Genomic DNA, 15639 nt, shown 5'->3' on the forward strand with positions numbered 1-15639 from the left:
CTACTCATGATCAAAGACAAATGACCTTGTAGGGAGCTGTGTCATAGGTCTGAATATATGAGATTTAGGTGGTACAGAGCATGACTGGCCTGCCAGGCCCTCCTCCCTTAGTCTATGCCACTTGGATGACAGAATAGAGAAGGACAGAGTTTCCTTCCTGCAAGAGACTCTTTGAGGGCGTAGGCACTGCACACCTGTGGTGGATTCGTATTAGAAACGATACTACAAAAGCAATGAGTGTCTGTGTTGATGAGGTCATAGCTGTCTCCTAGAGACAAGGCCAAATTCTCTCTCAAACTATACATTCTCTTATTCTAGGGCCCAGTGATACTGAAAAGCTATGGACATAAATTTTAGGACACCAAGACTCCCTGAGCATCTATTTTGGCCATTATAAATTATAAGGGTGGACCGAATGATATTAAAATTTCCTTCTGGCTTCAAAAGGCCAGTTTTTTCTAATCCTGATCTTATATTCTTCAAGATGCTCAATACTGCTGCTTGACTGACAGTTCACTCTTTGTTCCCATGTCCCTGACTTTGAGACTCAATGTTATTGACTCAGGGGCTATATTAATGAACCAGGGAAGGCATTTCTTTTAAAAACAGGTAGATTTTAGAGTCGAGAAGCCCCTACCTCTATAGCAGAGTGCTCGCTTTCTTTTCCAGCAGGGCTCATCATTCCACTTGCCAGGGGCTGACAGACTCTTGATGTAGATCTCCACACAGTCCTGGTTGTTCCTCTTGTTGTTAGGCTCATTGTCAGCCCAGTTCTCAGCCTCCTCAGTGAGAGTCTTGTTGGTTCCCACCCAGGTCCATTTATTGTTGATCTTTCGAATACCAATCCAGTAGTAAGAGTTGTAGTAAGGTATGGTCTCGTTGAGATAAGCAATCTCGTTTTTATTCTGGATGGCCACTAAATCCGTGTAGTACTTCTGACAGAATGCCCGGGAATAATTCCATGAATATGTTTTATTGCTGTAGTGGTAGGTCCATGCTGATACTTCTTTCTGGTTTATTACCTCTAAGTAAAGGAGAGTGAGGATCAAGTTAGCATCCCTAATGAGAAAGAGGTTGTGAGCATAAGTTATTTCTGTATAGTCAGACGAGTCTGACTAGAAGAGAAATACCAAAAGCATGATTCTTTTATGTCTAATCTAGTTGTTTTTAGGAAAAAGAATGGTTTCCGTCTTTTAGTTAAAAGTATTGATACACTTTAAGTCAGAATAAGAAAATGTGCTCTTCTAGACTTGTGAACACAGTGGGGGAAGGAGAGGGTGGGACGAATTGAGAGAGTAACATTGAAACGTATTCATTTGTATGTGTAAAATAGATTGCTAGTGAAGTTTCTGTATAACACAGGGAGTCCAGCTCAGTGCTCTCTGATGATGTAGAGGGGTGGGAGCGGATGGGTGGTAAGGAGGTTCAAGCCAGGGGAGGATATATGTATATTTATAGCTGATTCAGCGGAGAAGGCAATGGCACCCCACTCCAGTACTCTTGCCTGGGAAATCCTATGGACGGAGGAGCCTGGTAGGCTGCAGTCCATGGGGTCGCTAAGAGTCGGACCTGACTGAGTGACTTCACTTTCACTTTTCACTTTTCATGCATTGGAGAAGGAAATGGCAACCCACTCCAGTGTTCTTGCCTGGAGAATCCCCGGGACGGCAGAGCCTGGTGGGCTGCTGTCTATGGGGTTGCACAGAGTTGGACATGACTGAAGCGACTTAGCAGCAGCAGCAGCAGCACATTGTTGAATGGCAGAAACCAATAGAGCATTGTAAAGCAACTATCCTCCAATTAAAAATAAATTTTAAAAAAAGAATAAGAAAGTGTCCTCTCCTAAGGATCTTTGGTATTAATATTAAAGATTTGGAATCACTAAGTACCGGCATCGAAAGGGATCTTAGGGGCCTTCTAACCTTCTCCTTTTAGAAATGGAGGAGATGTTAAATACTTTGCCCAAGCCCAAATTAAAGTGAAAGTGAAGTCACTCAGTCATGTCCAACTCTTCGCAACCCCATGGACTGTAGCCTACCAGACTCCTCCATCCATGGGATTTTCCAGGCAAGAGTACTGGAGTTGGGTGCCATTTAAATGACATGTCAAATGTCCTGATGGCTGCCTCATTATCTACAGGTACTACCTCTTCACGTGGAAAATAAGATGCTTTATGGTCTGGAGCCTACCTGCTAGTCCAGCCTCATCACCCACCATATTTACTTTTCTTTAGCAAAACCAGAAGTCACCCACTTCCATGCCTTTGCACATGCTCTTCCTTCTCCTCTGGCTCCCCTTTTCTGCTTAGGCTTGGTAAACTCTTCCTCCACCTACTTTCCATGACTGCTCCAGGGGGGCTTGGTGTTCCTTCTTCCAGGCACCCTGTCTCTATCTGCACCTCCCTTACTGCCAGGTGTTGCAACATTGTTTGTATGACATGGGCCACACCTGCTAGATTGCGAATCCTAATGGGGGTCTCTTTTTACCTCTGGATTCTTAACACCAAGCAAAGAGCTTGTCACTAATCAGGCATTCCCTGCATACTTGTTGAGTAAAAGCACCAGGTTTGTGCCAGAGGCTCATCGTATCTCCTGGGTTGCAATCTTACACTCATCCCACTACTCCAGGCTGTTTCCCTTTGATAAATTACTCTACTTCCTCCATCTCTGCTTACTCACTTGTTAAAATAGCACTTAAAACAGGCCTTTAAAAGGAATGTTTATGAAATCAAATGAAATAAAGAATGTGCCCTTCAAAAGTATAAAGGGCATTAGGACACAAAGTAGTGTTAACCTAGCCAGTGGGAGCTCACCCCCACCAGAAGAGGCCAGTTCCCAAGTGAAGAGGTGCAATCAGGCCTGGAAATGGCTCTTTTTCCTGTTTATGAGGCCTTGCTCCTAATCAACCCTTTCCTCAGCTACCCACATGAGAGTCGGTTCTGTTTGCCTTCCCTCATAGGCACCTCTATGGCATTGTTTCGCTATAAGACTTTATTCTGATATCACCAGGGCTAGATTCTGATTTGCATAGAATTTTGCCTTCAGAATCCCCTTCTTCAGTAATAAAATTAAAACTTTTATAACTGCATTGGTTTAAAGATGAACATATTAGTATTGCACATGAAAACATTTTCTTTGGCCTAGAAGAAAATAATTTCTAAAGAAATTACAGCATTTTTGTGGCTCTCTAAAGGTAATGCAGGCCTGTGTCTATTGAGTCTAATGCATAAATTGGCCCTGGGTGTATTTTTGTATGTTCTCCCTGAAGCCTTTTCTACCAATATGGTGGTTTCGGGTGTATTTCCCCCCATCTAGGAATCTGGGCTTGGACAGTTTTCCCATGCCTCACAACTGGCTACCATCCTTAACTTTGCCCGTTTAGAGAAGTTACCCTCATCTCTGAGGACCAAGTGAAAGGTTAGCATAAGGTTTACCAAAGATCAGGACACTGAAGCAAAGGAGTTGGACAGTTCTGAAGACCGCTCTCTGAAATCTCCAGTTCCAGATGGCTTTTGGGCAGCTGGCCTGAAACAAGAAAACTGCCTTTTAGTGTCCATGTGCAATCAATGTGGCCAACCACTTCTACTTAGTAATCATGGTCTTGAGTGACCTGTCTGTTTCCATTAGGGGGTGGCTCAAGCCTTCTGCTGTATTTTTATTTCTCGCTACTCTGCTTAAGTCCTCCCCTAGGTGAACATTGCATCAAGGCTCAGAACAGACTTAATTTCTTCATTCATTCAACAAATATTTATTGAGTAACAACTTGGTGCCACTAGTATTTTCTTTTATGATGCATTTTGTAGCATTATGTTAAAAATGCTATCATTATTATTATGCAATAATCTCCCTTTAAAAACTGGTATGCCACACTCAAGAATAATAGGAAGTCTCACAAAACCTCCCTGATCCACGCAGTTGTCTGGCCTGTACTTTGACGCACAGAACATCAATTAGTCATGCTGCACTATGCCATCTATTCTGTATTATTGATCTATGTTTTCTTCCTTTACTATTTTAATATATGCCTATAATATTATTCAATGCTTAATGCATGTATGTAGACATATATAATTTTTATTAATAAATGAATAATAAACTATTTGCCTTGAATCTATAGCAAGGATGACTTCTCATAAGCTCCCTTATGTTGGGATTTCATCAAATCTATTACCATGTTTAAAGTGTTTTTGACTGTGTGGATCACAACAAACTGTGGAAAATTCTTAAAAAGATGTGAATACCAGACCACCTGACCTGCCTCCTGAGAAATCTGTATGCAAGTCAAGAAGCAACAGTTAGAACCAGACATGGAACAACAGACTGGTTCCAAATCGGGAAAGGGGAATGTTAAGGCTGTATATTGTCACCCTGCTTATTTAACTTATATATAGAGTACATCACACAAAATGCCAGGCTGGATGAAGCACAGGCTGGAATCAAGATTGCTGGGGGAAATATCAATAACCACACATATGCAGATGACACCACCCTTATGGCAGAAAGCAAAGAAGAACTAAAGAGTCTCTTGATGAAAGTAAAAGAGGAGAATGAAAAAGTTGGTTTAAAACTCAACATTCAGAAAACTAAGATCATGGCATCTGGTCCCATCACTTCATGGGAAATAGATGGGAAACAGTGGAAACAGTGACAGACTTTATTTTGGGGGGCTCCAAAATCACTGCAGATGGTGACTGAAGCTATGAAATTAAAAGGTGCTTGCTCCTTGGAAGAAAAGCTATGACCAACCTAGACAGCGTATTAAAAAGCAGAGACATTACTTTACCAGCAAATGTCCACCTAGTCAAAGCTATGGTTTTTCCGGTAGTCATGTATGGATGTGAGAGTTGGATCATAAAGAAAGCTGAGCACCAAAGAATTGATGCTTTTGAACTGTGATGTTCAAGAAGACTCTTGAGAGTCCCTTGGACTACAAGGAGATCCAATAAGACCATCCTAAAGGAGATCAGTCCTGAATATTCATTGGAAGGACTGTTGCTGAAGCTGAAACTCCGATACTTTGGCCACCTGATGCAAAGAACCGACTCACTGGAAAAGACTCTGATGCTGGGAAAGATTGAAGACGGGAGGAGAAGAGGATGACAGAGGATGGGATGGTTGGATGGCATCACCGATGCAATGGACATGAGTTTGAGTGAACTCCAGGAGTTGATGATGGACAGGGAAGCCTGGCATGCTGCAGTCCATGGGGTCGCAAAGAGTCGGACATGGCTGACTGACTGAACTGAATGAACTGAACTGAAAATGTTTTTAGACAAATGAGTTCTGGAGATGCTCACCCAGCATCCTCATGTTACACCTGAGAATACTGATGGTTGGTAGAGTTGAAAGCAACACATTGAAAATGACAGAAGAAGAGCCCAACTTTGAAACGAGAACTTTTGCCACTCTACTTTTTTACTTTTCTAAATCTCCAGGTTTTCAAACCCACCCTGCATTGCTGTTGTAGATGATGGAATATGTGACATGCCCGAGCCTAGTTTCCACATCTGTGCTCATCCAGAGCCACCCCAGCAAAACCACAAACATAAAAATCATTATTTGTTTTCTACTGATGCTATGTTGCTCTTCCAGCCAGATTGCTACCTGAAACCCTTCCTAGATAGAAATTCTCAATTGCCACAGTTGGGCTCCAGAGATGGATGACATAGGGTCTATGGGGGTAAGTGGTGGTTGTGGTGGTAGCGTGTGTGTGTGTGTGTGTGTGTGTGTGTGTGTGTGTGCGCGCGCGCACAGTGTATATGTACTGTTGACTCCAGACAGACCAGATAGTGTGGGGCATGTAACACAAATCAGTGCAAATCTTCCAGACAGTGGAGTTATCTTTGTATAAGAAGCCTGGCACTTTTCTATCTAGATTTTCTGAATATTGGCTTTGATAAGCAGGCATGTTTTGTGTTCTCACTAGAATGCTAATCAACTGGCCGCTGCAGGACCTATTATCAAACATTGAGAGTATCATAATGTTATGATTTATGGCGCTGTTTCTTTGCATAGGAAGTATGGCGATAATCCCCTTGCTGCCGCTGCTGCTAAGTTGCTTCAGTTGTGTCTGACTCTGTGCGACCCCATAGATGGCAGCCCACCAGGCTCCGCCATCCCTGGGATTCTCCAGGCAAGAACACTGGAGTGGGTTGCCATTTCCTTTTCCAATGCATGAGAGTGAAAAGTGAAAGGGAAGTCGCTCAGTCGTGTCCAACTCTTAGCGACCCCATGGACTGCAGCCTACCAGGCTCCTCTGTCCAGGGGATTTTCCAGGCAAGAGTACTGGAGTGGGGTGCCATTGCCTTCTCCGGATAATCCCCTTAGTAGGAACTTAATCCCACAGAGTTCTCTGTGGATTATATTGTATCACCAGTTATTGTTATACCACTTTCAATTCAGTACCCAACGAGTGTCATGCCACGTGCTATAGCAGCAATCTTCAAACCAGAATGAGCCTGGCTTCCCAAGGAGTACATAAGCAGGGAGAATTTAATTAAATCTCTGTTCAGATTCCCAACTTTATCTTCAACATGTACACTTCCCTAAAACCAATCTGCCTACAAATGTATTTACTTCTTCCATTTACAAAAGAAATCACACCTTTTGTAACCTAACTCTTATTAATCATTAGGCCTGGTCTCTGTATGTAAAAAACATCTGGTATGCCAAACAGAAACCACCCAAGGTATTGGTGTAGATCTGACAACTTGAATGCTTCAAATGATAGTGAAACAAATCCTTTTCATGTCAAGGAGTTTTCCATTTCTCTCTTTTCATTAACTTGATTGGGACATGAAACTTGGAAGGAGTTCAAAGAATTGAGAGACATCATTATAAGAAGCTTCCATTTCCATTTACTTATTCAAATGAATAAAGGTCCTTAATGTTTAATAAAATCCTTACAAAATGAAATATAGGAATAGAATTGATGGTGAACTTGTTTGATTACATCAATAAATAATATTCACACAAGGTTACGTGGATAGGGAAAAAGCCCCTCTCCTTATATAGAGATGTGTCTTCAATACCATTTTAAATATGGAAGTTTAAGTTACTTATTAAAACTTACAGTATTGTTTATGCTATTTTTAAATTGTGTACTAAAAGTAATTGTCATGCTAACTCGATCAAAAAGGAAAACATTTAACACAGATTTATGATTTCATAAAATTGAATCTTTTACATTTCAACTTAATTATATTTTTATTTATATAAAAATATATGATATAGTTATCAATAAAATAAGCTTAAAATGTATTAGGTTAAAATTCTGTATAGGAAATGAAATAGAAATAGGTATTAAAGAAGAGACAACAAAAAAGAAAAAATATTAACTTCCCTATTATTAGGAACTAGTTTTTTTGTTTTTTTTTTAAGTGTTATCAGATCACGGTGGTATTTTATTCCATTGGATAAACTCTAGGAAATGATATAACATTTATTGTGAAAGGCCAATTTTTAGAATTCACTGGAAATTCCGTCTTTTATTTTAAAACTTATGATTAAAAATTTAGCTCTCCACTTAGAAGGGTTCAAGAGGTTATATAATTTTCCAGGATTTTGATGGGGGGCAAAGACAGAAGCAAAAATATTGCTGGTGAACAGCACAGTAATGTAGCTAATGAGATTCAATATTTGCCTTTGAATCTGCTGGCTTTCTCCCAGGTAGACCAGAGGATCGTAGTGTTTATCATCTAGGGGGTGGTCTTCCTGTGCCCTGAGAAAGTGGTTTTCTTCCTGTGGAGAGTATTTCTACAGGTTTCTCTGGCTTTGGGGCCAGCTCAAGGAAGAGTGTTGGAATAGTGAGCCAGTGAGGCTCCTACCCCCATCTGCATTTCCAAGTCCACCCACTGTCCCAGCAGAACCATTTTATGTCTTAAGTTGTTTGCGTAAACTTTTCAATATGGTTTGGTTTAGCAAAATAGGGACAGAGAGAGAGAAAGAGAGTGTGTGCTGGTTTTAAACTTTCTAAGATTTTAGAGGACTGGCAATTGCTTCTGTTAAGACACAAGACCTGAGAAAGGAAAATTCAAGTCATTGTGTGTCTCCTGCTTTAATCTGACCATCCTTTTCTGTTTTCTAAAATCACGATTATACCAAGAATCACCTCTCATTCTATAAGAGCGGCAGGAGACTGTAAAGATGACTACCAAGTCAGTTAAGCATTTCTCCAGCATTCTATAGCAGGTCTGGGACTACTGTCACTGCCTACCACTGAGACTCAGTGAGTTCAGATGACCTGCCGATGCTTGCTCACTGGAATATATGTTGGCTTAGCACAGTGATTCTTTTTTTCCTCCTAAATTTAATTTTTATTTTATCTTGGAATATAGTTGATATATAATATTGTGTTAGTTTCAAGTGTACAGCAAAGTGATTCAATTATGGATATACATATATCCCTTCTTTTGCAGATTCTTTTCCCATATAGGTCATTACGGAGTACTGAGTAGAGTTCCCTGCGCTATACAATAGGTCTTTGTTGGTTATCCTTTTTATATGTATAAAGCACAGTGATTCTTATTCTCACAGAACTCATGAACTCCTTTGAAAGTCTGATAAAAGCCATAATCAGGATTCTTTTTTAAAAATTGCGCACTTACAATTTTTCGGACAATTTCAGAAGGCTCATGGACTCCGAGAGCAAATCTCTATGTTAACTGTAAGACGGCTCCTTGACTCATTGGCAACTGACAAGCATTTGGTGTGTGGGTGTGGAAGATTAATGATGCTTAAAAGCCTTCCTTTCAGCAATAATTTTCCTCTGAAACTTCCTTGGGGTGAGGAAGCGTTCTCACATTTGTCCCTACTTTCATTGTTACCGTTAGGACAAGGCAGCACTAGATCTAGGATGGTGAAGAGTTAAGGGCTCTGTCTTGGTGTCTGTGACTAAACAAGCGCTGAAACACCAGGAAATACCTCCTGAGGAGAAGCCGTGTGCTCTGTTCATTTTTATTTTAATATTCTTTGGCAGCCTACATCAAACCGGAAGTCACTGGGAAGGAGTCTGAGACAGGGTTATTGGAATAACATCCTGTGCCTGTGTAAACCTTCATGAAAGCTGCTTTCCACTGTGCTTGTCTTTAATTTTACTTTCCAAAAAGTTAAAAGTGAGTGTGGGGTGAAGAGAGAGGCAGAGACAAAGTAGAAGGGGCAGGAAGTGTTTCTTTCCCCTCGACCTTTGCATAGAGCTTTTAGATCCCAGTAGTAATCCCATGTCTGCCAGCATGCCGGGTGGCTGACAAAGTTGGCAGGAAAGGCACTGCAGAAAGGTGATTCTGTTCTCCTGCCTATGTTGTAGACCACAGCCTTGCACTTTAGAGGCAGAACCTTCAGTGTCTCTCCCTAGACCCCCTGTCTTCTGCTTAGGTCCTGTCTGATTCTTCTCCTTCCCCTACATTTCAGTTTTATTAATTTCCTTGCCTCCTCTTTCTTCCTCCTAGTCCCACCAGCCTCCAAAATTGCTCCTGCAGACTTCACCACTGACATCCCAGTGACCAAACCTGATGCAGTCTTTCAATCTTTATCTACTTTGACCATTCTGTAGCAATAAATATTACTACTTCCTTTTGCTTAAAATGCTTCCCTGGTTCTTCTCTTGCTTCTATTCTGACATCTTGAGGGATTGATCTCAGTCTTTTCCTGAATCCACATCAACTCTGCCTTCACTTGCAGAGACAGAGATTAACCTGGGCTCCTGCCTCCAGGACCCTCTTCTCATCAATCTTCTGCTTTCCTGAGGCCTCCTTATGGTCATCTGCATGTCAGTGGCTCTCCATCAGCATCTCCACCCCTGACTTTCCTCCTGAGCATGAAGTCTGCAATCCAAATGCAGAAGAAACCTATTTGCACTCAGCTGGAGGGAGCAGCTGGCAGAGCCATCTTAGGACAAGGGCTATGACTTACATCTGAACCCCAGCCATAGTAGAGAACAGATGCTTACTGCCTAATAAATGTGTTACAAAGGGCCTCCCTGGTGGCTCAGTGGTAAAGAATCTGCCTGCCAATTCAGGGATTGAACATAAGTTCAATCCCTGGTCTAGGAAGATCCCACATGCCACGGAGCAACTAAACCTGTGTGCTGCAACTATCGAGCCCGTGCTCTAGAGCCTGGGAACCACGACAAGGTGAGTCACCACAATGAGAACCTGTGCACTGCAGCAAAGAGTAGCTCGCTCTCCCCCACCTGCTCTCTGCAACTAGAGAAAAACCTGCACAACAACGAAGACCCAGCACAACCATAAATAAATAAATAAAATGATATTAAAAGTATGTTACAGATGAATAAATGAACAAATAAGTGAAAAATAGCAAGGGGATGACTGAAAGTTAAATGGAAGCATGCTGAATGGAAAAATGTTGGGAAAACGTGATAATTAGAATTATGTACAATAGGGTTACAGCAGTGATTGTATCAAATTTATAAGTATATTGTATGGAAGGTGGGAGGGAGGTTCAAGAGAGAGGGGACATATGTACACCTATTGGCTAATTCATATTGATATATGGCAGAAATCAAACCAATATTGGAAAGAAGTCCTCCTTCAATTAAAAAAAAAAAAACTGGTGAGAGAGAGTATAAGAAGGCTGTACAAAAAATATGGTCTAGGCACTTTGTCTCATTCTCTTGGAGTGTGAGAGAAACAAAGGCATGATGGCTCACGTCCCATGTGAGAGAACAGAGGAGCAGGACTCACTCACTGAACTCCATGTGGGTGGCTGTGGGGCCAGCTCAAGGAGGTGTGTTGGGACAGTGGCCAGTGGAGGAGAGGTAGAGAAATCAGGACCTACCATAGCTGGTGTGTCTCAAGAAAGCCTGGAGAAGCATCAGATAGCAGCAGCTCTTAGAAGAGGAAGAGGAGATGGCAAACTCCATGTAAATTTCTGGAGTGGGTGTGTCCCTTTGAAAGGCTCCCACACCAAACAGGGCTCATATAAAGTATGCATGTTCTTATTATTAACAGTATCCCTGACCCAAGCCCCACAACCTACTTGCCCACAAAGACCTTCAAGTCCTCCATCAAGTAGGAACAGGGAAGGAAGACCAAAGATCCTTTCACATCAATCTGCCATCAAACCCCATGGACTTTACCTTCTGATGAGATACCTGGCCATTCTCCAGATTTCCATTTTACTGCTGCCGCACTAATTCAGACATCACTTCTTTCCCGGACCAAAGAAATCATCTTCCCCTTGATCTTTTCTTCTCAAGTTTACCCATCTCCAGTTCTTTATCTCTAATGCCATCAGAATATTCTAACACAAAATCTGATCATATTGTTTCACTACTTAAAGTCCATCAGCTGTTTCTATTCCCTGAATAATACATACCAACTTCTTAAGATGACACTTCGAGGCTCTTCAAGATGAGGCTTCTTCTTATTTATCTAGTCTCATCTCCTGCCATTACTCAATTACCCCTCTCGTCCGCCACAATTCTACCATGCATTTATAACAAGACATCTTGTACTTTTCAGAATACACTATATGTTCCCTATGTTCTTTTTATGCCCAGAGTACCCTCTCCCTCTGTGGGTGCTTAGCTGTAGTAGACCAGGAATTTCCTCCTTAAAGGAGCCTTCCCCATACTAACCTCTTCCTCCCCACACCAAGATAGGCATGTCCTTGTATTGCCTGTGTTCTTTCCCACTATTTATTTTAATAACTATCGATTTATTAAGTGCCTACAATGTGTCAGGTACTGTTCCAGGCAATGGCATTAAAATGATTAAAAAGATACAGTTCCTGTCCTCATGAAATGTACATTCTATGGAAGACAGACAATGAAGCAAACACCAACACATATACAACAGTACTGAACAAGTAAACATAAAAATCAGAAGCTAGTGATAAGGGGTAGTTAGAGAATTAAAGCCAGGTTATGTGATAGAGTGACGGGGTAGTGATAATAGACAGGAGGGAGGTCAGGGAAGACCTCTCTAAAAAGGTGACATTTAGACTGAGAGCAGAATGACCAGAAGAAAGCAGAGAGAAACAGGAGGAAGAGCATTAAAGATAGAAGGAAATGCTAATACAAAGGCTTTAAAGTGGAAGGAAAGTTTGGTGTGTTCAAAGGACAGGAAGAAAGCAGTGCAGCTGGAATGGAATGAACAAGGGGAAGCAAAGGATGAGATGATGCTGGGGACAGATCACTTTGGGCTTTGGGAACCAAAACAAGGAGATGAAATGTTTGTTCTAAGTGCAAGTCAAGTGGGGCAGCAAGCAGATTTTAAGAGAGGGAGTGATGTAGTCTGATTGCTGCTGAAAATTGGGAAGTCCTGGGGGTTAGTTGAAAAGGAGTTGGTTCATGGCCAAATCGTGTGAGTCAGAAATACGGGTTGTAGAAGGAATCCAAGTGCCAGGGTTTTGAACAGAGAAGCATCCTGAATAGATGATGTTTCTGTCTCTCTCTTTTTAAAAATTTGTGGTAATAATCTGTAGACTTTCAAATTCAAAATGTAATAAGTCTGTGCTCAGTCTCTGAGTCATGTTTGACTCTTTGTGACCCCATGGACTTCAGCCCACCAGGCTCCTCTGTCCCTGGGATTTCCCAGGATTTCCATGGGATTTCCCTTCTCCAGCAAGTCTACAGGTGATTTTAAACAAATTATTTCTCTTCAACATTTATTTACATGTATTTCTAGCATACTGCTAGGTACATGGAGGGGTACCAAATGAATATTTGCAAATTTTGGGTATTATAATATCTACAGAATCAGTTTGTTTTGTCTTAGAAATTTCCTATGGGAAGGAAAGAAAATTAAAGAGGGTCAATAGGAATGCAAAGGCGGTAGGAAGATGTGAGAGTCATTGAGGAGATAGAATTATGAAACTTCTTGGTGGCAGAGTCGAGATTTTCTAGGTAGTACAGCTGATCATATAGTTTCCCTTAAGTTTCTGGGTGGTGGTGGTAATATAGCATAGCTTTTAGTGGCCCAGCCTAAAGGCAGAAAATGAAACAGTGAAACAAAGAGATCTAAAAACCAAATAACCAATAGAAATAAAGACAGGAAGGAACCCAGGACATCAAAACTAAGAATCAAAGCATATGTATATATTTAAATCAGACTCCTGATCACCATTATATAGGGTAAAATATTAATATTAAAAATAAAGTAGCATACTTAAAAGATTTTAAGTCATCTGGACCATCACTGAACTATATCTCTAAAATACAAAAGATTCATTTTGTGTATTTGACTTTATAAAATTTCTATTTTGCTTTTCAATCAGAGAAATGAATTACTTAGAAGACAATGTAATAAATGCCATTTATGAAACACCATATGCTATCCTTTAGGGTCAGGTCTAGTGTCTTTTCCCAAGGCTGCCTGTTGAATAGTAAGTCACTTTGATTTTTGGGGGTTTGATTAATAAGTTTCCACTTACAAAATTCTGAAGCTGAACTTTCTAAGACCTAGCAGCCAGCCCAGGAGAATGTGAACCATTTAATTATGTTTTGAAAAATAGCTAATGAAAGGAAGAGTAAGAACTAGAATTAACAGACCTAAAATGGTTAAAAGGCATAGACGAAAGTGAACCCAGACCTCCTCTTTAGCCCACTGATACCCTAACGCTGGCATAATTTAACTGTTAGTTCCCCATTTAGAGCTCCCACATTCTGAGATCCATCTGGTTGAAAACGCACCAGCTGATAAACCTTAATATGTTTCCTCACGTCCTAGGGTTAATTGAAACCATTCTGAACTTGAAGTTGAATTTACATGCAGAGTTTGGGGTTCCCGAATCCCAAGAGACAAATGTGCTCTAGGGCAAAGGAAGAGGTCTTGTCTTTGGAATATTTAAAACAATTCCAGGGCTGGAGTTCTTAGCACTTCACTGCAGAGTCCCAGCCTAGTTCCAAGAAGCCAATGGAGAAACTTTTGAGCTTAAAACGCAGGAGGTGAAAGGGTGGGGTTCTTAGACGTGGAAGTCTGGGGACCCCCTGCAGTTATCCATAAAGCTCAGTGTTTATGTAGATGTCTGGCATTTCATCTGGGAAAGGATTTGCACCTTTCTTCAGAATCTCAAAGAACTCCATGATTCAGTCTGTTAACATTCCTCTAAAAGGAGGATCCCAGGGAGAATAGATGGAAGAAAGAAATAACTGTTTATTCATTTAAGTTGACCAATTCAGGAAAAATATGCGAGAGATAAAGAGATAAAAGAAATCTACATTCTTACATCACTGGAGTTCACATTCAGGACAGACTCAAACTCCTTCCTCTTCTTTTCATCATCCTCTTATCCCTATTCAACCCAACCTGGAAAATCCTCACTAAAGTGTTTGAAAATTGTTCTATCGTAAAACAAAGAAATGGGGGTAAAGTGAATATAAGCACTACTTTCTTCTGGTATTCCATAGAAAGGGGCTCAAAAACAGGGACAGTCTGCTTCCTCTCTCGCCACAGACTAAAAGATTTTAGATCCTAGGACTGTATGAGATACACCTCATAAGTCAAGGGTAAAACTGTGTGTTTGTGTCTTATTTAATGAGTTCAAGAATGCCCTTTTCCTTGGATCTTTCCTGGATTTCAGATCCTTCTATTTCTCATAACAATGATTGCTAACATCTACTAACCCACAACTATGTGCCAGGCTCAGACCTACTTGTTTTTCAGCTTATTTAATTCCCAAAGTGATGCTACAAATTTAAGTACTATTATTCTGTCCATTTTACAGATGAGAAAAGTGAGGCACTAGCAGGACGGAGAGTTGTGGCAGAAACAGAAACTGTGTGGCTAGTCCACATCAGTCCCAGCAGACTCCTAGGGTACAGAGAAAGAAATGGGAGAGCTGGGATGAGAAACCGTTTGACTGTAGTCTTATACCAGGGCATTTGCTCAGCCTTGCGTTCAACCCAGACAGAAGAGCAGTCCTGGAGAAGAGTTGAGGGTTAACCAGAATTTGCTCCAAGAGAGTCCCTGTAAGCGCTGCTAAGAAAGACAGTAGCTGTGGAGCAAGACGACAGAAATTCAGATCCAGACCACATCCAGTCCAACAGTGCACCTTAGGTCAAACACCTAGCCTCTCTGGAAGGCACAGCAGCTTCATTTGTAACATGGGCATAGCAACTCAAAAGGATGCTGGGAAGATCAAAGCGGGCAGCAGGTTTCAAAATTCTTACAAACTCCATGGGGCTACTCAATATAAAAATCCATAACTACTGCTATTCCACATTTTAGGAATCCTTATCTGCCTGCCTCAATCCCAAACCTCTTCCATCCAACCACTTCCCATAGCAAAAAGAAATGATCTTACCATCTCTCTTGTGACACGGCTGGCTTTCTGCTGTCTGTCCGGCCCAGACTTCTTATAATCTCGCAGCCACCCCTCAGCTGTCAGGCTGTTTAGAAAAGCACTTCCTATTCACTTTCCTGAAAGTCACCACAGCCCTTCCCACGAAGTTAGAATGTTGATAATATGGGAGCGATGTTGGCAACTTAGAAATAACAGTCACTGAGGAAGGGGGAGGGAGGTGGGGTATAGACTTCCCTGGGAGGTGGTCTGAAGACAGACAGGGGCAAGTGTGAATCACTCCTGGACATTCCAGGGTGGGTAGTGCAGGAATCATACCCACGTTCCCCAGTGGTCAAGTTTCCTTGATATGATCTATGATAAGTTACTCCAATTTAAG

General features: G+C 41.3%; 1 protein-coding gene across 1 annotated transcript in view; it reads right to left on the reverse strand.

Moving 5' to 3' along the window:
* SELP (selectin P (granule membrane protein 140kDa, antigen CD62)) overlaps positions 1 to 15391 on the reverse strand; it is a 43472-nt gene extending 28081 nt beyond the window's left edge. The window contains exons 1-3 of the mRNA XM_010836697.1: positions 15264 to 15391; positions 3434 to 3524; positions 638 to 1024 (exon numbers count right to left, since the gene is read on the reverse strand). Coding sequence (XP_010834999.1) covers positions 638 to 1024; positions 3434 to 3524; positions 15264 to 15266 — 481 coding nt within the window. The 5' untranslated portion in view covers positions 15267 to 15391. The remainder of the gene's footprint in view (positions 1 to 637; positions 1025 to 3433; positions 3525 to 15263) is intronic.
* Between the last annotated feature and the right edge of the window lie 248 nt (positions 15392 to 15639).

The sequence above is a fragment of the Bison bison genome, unplaced genomic scaffold (assembly GCF_000754665.1).
Source record: "Bison bison bison isolate TAMUID 2011002044 unplaced genomic scaffold, Bison_UMD1.0 scf7180017864064, whole genome shotgun sequence".
NCBI lineage: Eukaryota > Metazoa > Chordata > Mammalia > Artiodactyla > Bovidae > Bison > Bison bison.